The 7,981-nt window shown below is 47.7% G+C and overlaps 1 protein-coding gene across 5 annotated transcripts in view; it reads right to left on the bottom strand.

The window, feature by feature from the left end:
* Positions 1 to 7,981, bottom strand: part of rasal2 (RAS protein activator like 2) — a 60,764-nt gene that overhangs the window by 24,625 nt on the left and 28,158 nt on the right. The window contains exon 1 of one of the 5 annotated variants that reach the window (XM_005751349.1): positions 4,737 to 4,821. The exons of the other annotated variants lie outside the window; for them this stretch is intronic. Within the exon in view, the coding sequence (XP_005751406.1) occupies positions 4,737 to 4,749 (13 nt within the window). The 5' untranslated portion in view covers positions 4,750 to 4,821. Of the gene's footprint in view, positions 1 to 4,736; positions 4,822 to 7,981 lie in introns of those variants that run through there. 5 annotated transcript variants of the gene reach the window in all.

The raw sequence follows: 7,981 nt of genomic DNA, 5'->3' as shown, positions 1-7,981 counted from the left end.
ACACACACACACACACACACACACACACACACACACACACCAGTCTGCTGCACAAAGAAACCTTTGTGTGAAGCTGTCTGCAGGGCAGAGTGGGCGGAGCTTTCACAGCAGCAGGTATAAGGTGAGATTCCCAGAAAGTCCTGGTTTTAGCGAATGTTTCCCAAAGTGGGAGCGTGTCTAAGAGCAGAGCCGTGAGGCCACAGCGCCTGCATGAAGGTGAAACAGCCTCATGTCCAAACATCAGGCGTCTGGGCTCACGGCCGTTACATCACAGGTCTGATGGCTCATCACATCATTTATCAGTGTTTACACATTTTTTGTATTAACGGCTGTCAGCCTGCAGCAAATCTCACATATTTTATATGATTATTAGAAAACAACAAACTAAAAGATTCCTCTTAACAGAGCCGTGTAACAAAAAACACTGAGGAGTGACAGTGGGTGAAGGGATCACTTCTTTCCACATTTAAACAATTTCAAGTGTTTGAATGTGAAAATACTGACGGTAGGAACAGCGTGGATCCTGTGGAGGGCTCAGAAACCACCGCGTTCTCTGGCGTTCGCCTTTTTTAAACTTGTTGTGCCGGCTTTGTTCCTTCTCTTCAGTTGTCATCAGAGTTTTTCTCAGCAGGAATGATAAAAACAACGAGACCCCGTCAGCCCTCCTCCTCACACTCAGCTCCGCTTTCACAACAAATATTCAAAGAATTTCTTTTCACATAATGAAACCAGTTCTGTTTGTCGAGCCTCGTTCGGCCCGTGCGCGTCGGCCGCCTCCTCTCGCGTCGCTTCACATTCCTCTGAATAAATTAACAGTATCAGTGAAACTCTGAGCCACCAGCTCGCCCCGCTGCCGCTGCTCAAACCACGACCACGGCGCCAGGATTCAACCTGCTGTCACCTGCCCGATCGGCTCGGATGTCGTTCGCTTTGGTTTCTGTCATGAGGAATGTCGGGGCAGATTTAAGACGTTTGGAGCGAGTGTCGGATAATAAACAGCTGGTCCACACACTCAGTTACACGTATTATTTCTATTACAGGTAATCAAAGCTGAAGTTTTGATCGTTTTGTCGCAGACCTTAAACGTTCTTGCTTCATCAGACCTCCTGAAGCTGTGGCTTCATTAACAGTGTGGAGCATCAGGTCATCTTCACCTGCAGAGCTCAAACTGGGATCATTTAAAAGCAGTCCTGAGCCGCAGCTTGTATCTTTGAATTCAGCTGTTTTCAGTCTGGATGCCACAGGTGTACGAGATCCAGCTCCGTGAACTCGAGCGTGGGCTGCAACAGGACGCCACCGCGGTGCAGCGTTTGTGCTTATGTCAGAGCGGCAGCGACTCTGCTGAGTCGTGTTTAGGGACTTTGATGCAGTTTAATGCATGAGAGTCGCTGCCGCTCTGCTGACGCTCTGCTGACGCTCTGCTGACTCAGTAGCTGCAGAATTCATCCTTTGACTTTAACATCAGCACAGACACGGTGAGCCGGGAGCTTCCTGGTACTTCCTGGCAGCTCAGCCTCTGAACGCTGCGCCGTCTTCACCTGATTTTTAACTCAAATGTTTCTGGATTTGAAAACATTTGCTGCTCTGTTATTTGGTAAGCTTCTTTAAAGTGCCGTTGCTGTTCTGAGCTCTACATTATTGTTTGCGACACTTTAATTTCAGATCAGCTCGAATGTAAAGCGTGAATTTGTGGCCGACTTCAGATTTGTTTCCACAGCTCTTATTTCCAAGTTCTGGAATAAACCTTTAGTCTGAATAAATGTTATTTTGTTTCGTCCTATTATTGCAAACTCCTGTTACAAACACCTGGGGTCAGTCGTCTTCCCGTGCTGCGAGGACGCCGCCCTCATTAAACTCCAGAGTGACAGAATCACAGTTACAGCCTCGATCAGAGCGAGCGAGGCGCCTGTGGAGACGCGTGGTCTCTGCTGCCACGAAGCATCTCTGCAGGTCTTTCATAACGCCGCCTCCTGCAAGGTCAAAGGTCAAACTCTCTAAAAACAAAACTGCAGGAAACAGTGGCGTGCTCCTTTAAAGGGAGCTCCCGTCATGCTGCGTGCATCCTCAGATGGGAGTCGTCTTCGGGAAATTTGGGACACAATGATCTAATCATAGCAGGAGCGGGGACAGCTGGAGCGCCGCGATTTAGGCTAACTGTCACAGCATCCGTTAATAATGGCGAGCAGCCGAGCGCACGGAGCCGGAAGAAACGTGAGAGCCGCCGAGCACCAGGCGCCCGCAGTAAGGAGACGTCAGCGTACCTCCAGATCTGAGAGGCTGAAGTCATGTTTGCACACTGAGTGTGACTCAGGCTGGCCGTTATAATAACCATCATCAATGAGCTCGTTAATACGCTTTAACTAGCAGGTCATTACTGAGCACTAATAACAATGAAACTGAGGTCACTCAGAGGTCACTTTGATCTTTATTGTTGTCCCTGATGACGAGCGGCTCTGCATTGGAGCAACAAGTGCATCATGGGACGGACGCTGACGACTCCGAGCAGTGAATGACTGTAAGCTGTGATAATGGTTGCCATGGTGCTGCAGCCACACAGGTTTTTGTTTTTTAAACTGTCCTCACACAGGAAGTGATGACAGACAGCAGGCAGAAGAGACTGGGCGGGGCTCGCCCGGTTTCTCAAGATGACATCATGTGTTGTGAATGAACTCGGAGATAAGAGGAAGAATCCTGACCTCAGGTGTCACCAGATTTGTTGCTGAGGTGACTACAGGACTGGCTGAGGTCACACCTCTGCATTACTGAGGACTGACAACGTCCCGCTGACTGTCAGCTGATGCTTCACACTTAAATATATGTCATTTATTTTAGAGAAACGAGCTGGAAAACATTTCTTGGCTGATTAAGTCAGAGGACTGTGAGTCAGGAGAGCGAGGGCCACAGCCTTCTCAACCTTTGTCATGTGCACTTGGTTTCTAACGACCTGGTTAGAAATAATGGTTGGTTTGATAAAATACAGGTTTAGTCGATCTTATTTTTTCCTACAGTCGAGCTCTTGTTCTGTTCCACACACTCGCTGTAGTCTCAGTCCACTGTAATAACCCTGGAGCAGGTTTTACTCCCAGCATGCTCCGAGAGCTGGTTTTAAAGTTCAACCACGATCTGAAAGCTAAAGTCGGTTCTGCTTCAGATCTCAGCGTGGAGGTTTTAATGCATCATCATTTCTAAATACATGTTTACCTTTAATGTCTAAATGATTCTGACTCTCGCCTGTCCTCCGCCATCACGCATCCTGCCTGCAGTCTGGGCGTGACCTCTGACACGGAGCTTTGATTTGACATTCAAATCACCAACGGGCCGCAGCCATGTTTTCTCCAGGAACATGAGCCTCCATCATGTGGACTCTGACACAGCCCCACCTCAGCTACTCTGCACAGACTTCCTGTTACATACAGGGCTTTAACCCGCCCACATCACACACTCATGTACACCTGATGACCCGAGCTGCAGGACAGGGATGCAATGATCGGGACCAAAGAACCAAAAGGTGATTAAAGTGCAGCGCTGCGACAGCCCGTTACCTTGCTGGCACGCTCGCTGCGTTAGGTTAACACTTGTTAGGAAGCTTTTATTGCACCATAACAGTAACACAGCATGTCGTTAACTGCCTGCTCCACTCCGTGTGCGAGGAGCTGCGAGCCGAGAGCAGGGGAAGGACAGACGACATGAACACATAACAGAGAGGTTTTGGCTATCCATCCATCCATCCATCCATTCGCTTCCGCTTATCCTTTTCAGGGTCGCGGGGGGCGCTGGAGCCTATCCCAGCTGTCATAGGGCGAGAGGCGGGGTACACCCTGGACAGGTCGCCAGTCTGTCGCAGGGCTAACACACAGGGACAGACAACCATTCGCACCTAGTGACAATTTGGATTAAACAATTAACCTATCCCCACAAGCTGCATGTCTTTGGACGGTGGGAGGAAGCCGGAGTACCCGGAGGGAACCCACGCAAACATGGGGAGACCATGCAAACTCCACACAGAAAGGCCTGATGGTGGAATTGAACTCAGGACCTTCTTGCTGTGCGGCAACAGTGCTAACCACCGCGCCACCGTGCTGTTTTGGCTTTCCTCCAGAGCAAAACCCACAGAGCTGACATAAAAACTGTTTAGTGCTTATATGCACAGTCATCCCTTCAAAGACGTCTGAGGCAGAAACACCCAGCAGTTCTCATCACCTCAGTCCTGCTGACTGTCAGGATCTTACTAAAAGACACTCGAGCTTAAATTCAAATTCTGGGGCCTGAGAAATCAGAAATGTGCTCTCCTGAATAATCATCACAACGTTGTCATCATTGTTCACATCTTCGTCGTCATTTCTTTGTGCCGTTTGTGTTTGAAAGCGCTGTATAAAGAAAGTTTATGACTGCACCTGTTAAAGCTCAGAGCTGAACGTCTCTTTTCTTTCATGTCTGAATAAAATTCAGACCAGCAGCAGCTCGACTGATCCATCAGCTGAACACGTTCACCTCTGATGGTGATCGATAACTGATCGATAACTGATGCCAGGCTGCTGATCGGAGAAACTAACTTCTCCTCTCGGTCCGACTCTTCGCGGAGCCTGAAGCTGCAGCTCTGCAGGCAAACTTCAACCGAACACGCGCCCGAAAGCAGCCGGCGGAGAGCGCTCCGGAGGCGGGCAGCAGACCGAGCTTCTCCCGGTGTCTGCCCGACCTCCGGAGGTCCGACCGGAGGGTTAGAGAGAGACACTCACCCGGAAAGTCCATCACAACCGCGATAACTCTAAAGTCATGTCCTCACTCAGTCCGGACGGTCTCACTCCGTCAGCAAACAGCAGCTCAGCGCACACTTCCCCCGCACCTTCACAATAAAGGTCCGAACCAGGAAACTGCGCTGTCAGCGAAGCGCTCGGCCTTCAGTATAAAACTGTGATAACAGCATTTACAACCCACGGCTCTCTAACACAACGAGCCAGCATTTAAAGCAGCTTGTTGGCAGTTTTATTTTCGTGGCTCTCTCTTGCTATTTGTGTCCCGTTACACAACGAGCTCAACAAGTTAAATTCAAACCTCACAAAACAACAACAAAAGCTTCTCGGAGGCTTTTATGATGGAGACATAAATAAAAAAAGGTGATGTTTAGATGTTAAACCTGCTTAGAGAGCAGTTGGTGAGTGTTTGCAGACACTCGCCAACCCTCATGACCAGCAGTTACATCACATCCAGTGTGGTGGACAGCCCCTTTATAATCTGCCACGTCCGGCGGGAGGAAAAATTAAGTGTTAGAGTGAAAAAAACAAACAAGTATCAGTGCATTCAGTTTAAATATCAGTGGCCGAGGACACGTCAAAGAACAGATACATCTGAATGATGCAAATATAAATGGTGTTTTTCAGATTTGTAGTTTTGCTGCTGATGGACCGAACTGATCTGACTTGAATGATTTATGTCTGTGTGAACACGACAGAGTCACATGTAGCCTGAGGGAGCACTTTTAATATCAGCAGCATTTGTTTTATTGAGGAATTTATGGACTGAATCCAGACTTGTGTCACAGACTTTTACTTTGAAGGTGAGTTTGGAGCAGGAGGTGGTGGTTTTATTGTGGTGGAGCAGACAGGTGGAGAGCAGACAGGAATGCAGCAGATCCAGAGATGAAGCGAGACGAGAGATCAGCCTGAAACAACAACGAGGAGCGAAGACAAAAACCCGCTTTGGAGACTTTTGCAGCAGCTGAACAGAGAGCGCGGCAAAGAGTGGCGAGAGCTTTAAACACAGCCCCAAACAAAAGAGCCTGTGTGGGACCCACGCGGAGAGACAGGCACACTGAAAAGCACTCCGAGAGCTCAGGTTAAAGGTCTGGCTTCAAACACATGAAGGAGAAACGTGCCGTTAACTCAGTACGAAGACGTTTCACAATCATGTCTTTGTGCGTGTGTAATAAGACACGTGTAATAATGTATCTATAATATACTAGTACACGGGGAACAGGAAGTGCAATGGTTCCCGTACGGCCACTCTGAAAAAATTCCCGTGCATTTGTACTGAGACGGGACGCAGCAGAGGAGAAGGTGTCGCCGGACTTCCTGGGATTTCTGAAAATGTGTTGTGTGACTTCCAGCTCGTACTCCGGTTGGCTGAGAGAAGTGAAAATCTCAGAGCTGTGAAACGATTCAAAAGCAGCCCGACAGCGATCATGTGACCAGAGAGACGACCCTTCAGCAGTCATGTCTTTACTAACACTGATTGGTCGAATGGATCCAACCAACGTTGAGTGAGTCTGCCACACACAGTATGAAACTCATCATTCAGCCTCAGTCAGACGGTTAAACCAGAAATCTGTACTACAGTAGTCCAGCTTACCTAAACCCAGTATTACTCCAGTTAAACCAGTGCTGCTTTTATTTGACAGCCTGGATTCCAGTCCCGTGACCCTCAAAACTGACCGACTGACCTTTAACTACAGACTCTCCTGCTGTGACCACCTGCAGCCTGACAGGAAGTCACCTGCACAGGTGAGCGAAGGCGTGACCTGAGGCCTGGGGCTACGTTCACAAACAGATCATCTGCTGCGATCAGGCCGCGGCCCAGGAAGAACCTCAGCTGGACGCTCCTGTGTCACAGCGAGGAAGAGGAGGAGGAGGAGGCTGCAGAGCTGAGACAGTTAATGAGCATGCAGTCAGCACTGTAATTAGACTGTACCGAAGACAGAGGACTACAATTATATCTCAGCTCTGTCACTGCTGCTCGGCCTTCAGTTTGCAAACAACAAGCAAAAAGAAGCATAGGAGGAGGAAGAGGAGGAAGAGGAGGAGGAGGAGGAGGAGGAGAATAAAACAGGGTTTAATTTCCTGATTTAGTATTTTGCTTCACGCCCTGGTTTTAAGTCTCAGAGAGCGTCGGGTGTTTCAAAGCATCCAGTGAACTCAGAGAAAGGGTCAGAAATGTTTGATTCAAAACGCTCTGAACACAGTCTGAACAGTAAAGACGAATCAGTTTGACTCCAGACTGAATTCAGCTAAAAACACAGAACAAATAAATCTAACAGCACTGGAACAGGATACAGACAAAGATCGCTCATCGTATTAATCCTGAACAGTCTACACCTGCGAATAAATCCACTTTAAATCCAGCATGAAATACAGGAACATTCTAGTGTGAAACCAGTGACTCATCAAGCACAATTTCCAGTATTTCCAGTATAACTTATTAAACTGCCTCAGACCTTTAAAATCAAACATTCAACCCAGTATTAAACCGCAGATCCAGTATTAACAGCCCATAGACACTGGTTTCATCCCCAGTAACAAACACATCATCCAGCTTTAATCCAGATCTGCCAGTAACTACAACAAAATGGTTTTTGCAGATAAAACCAGTTGTAACCCAGAATTATAAACCCAGTTAAACCAGTATAAACTCAGGGTGAGTCTGCTCTGGACCATCAATAAAAACCAGGACACTCCAGTGTTAAACCAACGATTGCCCAGTATAAATGTTGCCCAGTATAAATGTTGCCCAGTATAAATGCTGCCCAGTATAAATGCTGCCCAGTATAAATGCTGTATTGACTGTAAACACAGGAACATTTTCAATGACATCAGTTTGAATGAAGCATTAAACCCAGAAAATTCCATCATTAGATCCTGTAAATTTCCAGTATGAAACCAGTATAAATCCGATATTGTACCCAAGCTAAAATACAGTGTTACATTCCCACCAGTAGCCTGGTATTAAACCAGTTAAGCTTTTTTTCAAACAAGTATTTACACCAGTATCCACACACTCACTGCCTGATTTAATACCAGAATAATCCCAGTAGAGATCCAGTTCATACTGGTTGTTAGGGGCCTGTTTTGTGGGGGCAGACCGGCCACATTAACATATAAATAACCTCCCCCTGTGAGGGGCCGGTGGGTGGTGGGGGATTAAGGAGGTCATTGAATGAATGGGCTCCTGTGTGGCTGAATGACGGGTGAGGGTCAGCGTGGGGGTGAGG

The sequence above is a fragment of the Pundamilia nyererei genome, unplaced genomic scaffold, assembly GCF_000239375.1.
Source record: "Pundamilia nyererei isolate P.nyererei 1_Seehausen unplaced genomic scaffold, PunNye1.0 scaffold00307, whole genome shotgun sequence".
In the NCBI taxonomy this organism is placed as follows: Eukaryota; Metazoa; Chordata; class Actinopteri; order Cichliformes; family Cichlidae; genus Pundamilia; species Pundamilia nyererei.
The sequence above is the reverse complement of the archived record's forward strand: the minus strand, read 5'-3'. Positions and strand labels throughout refer to the sequence as shown.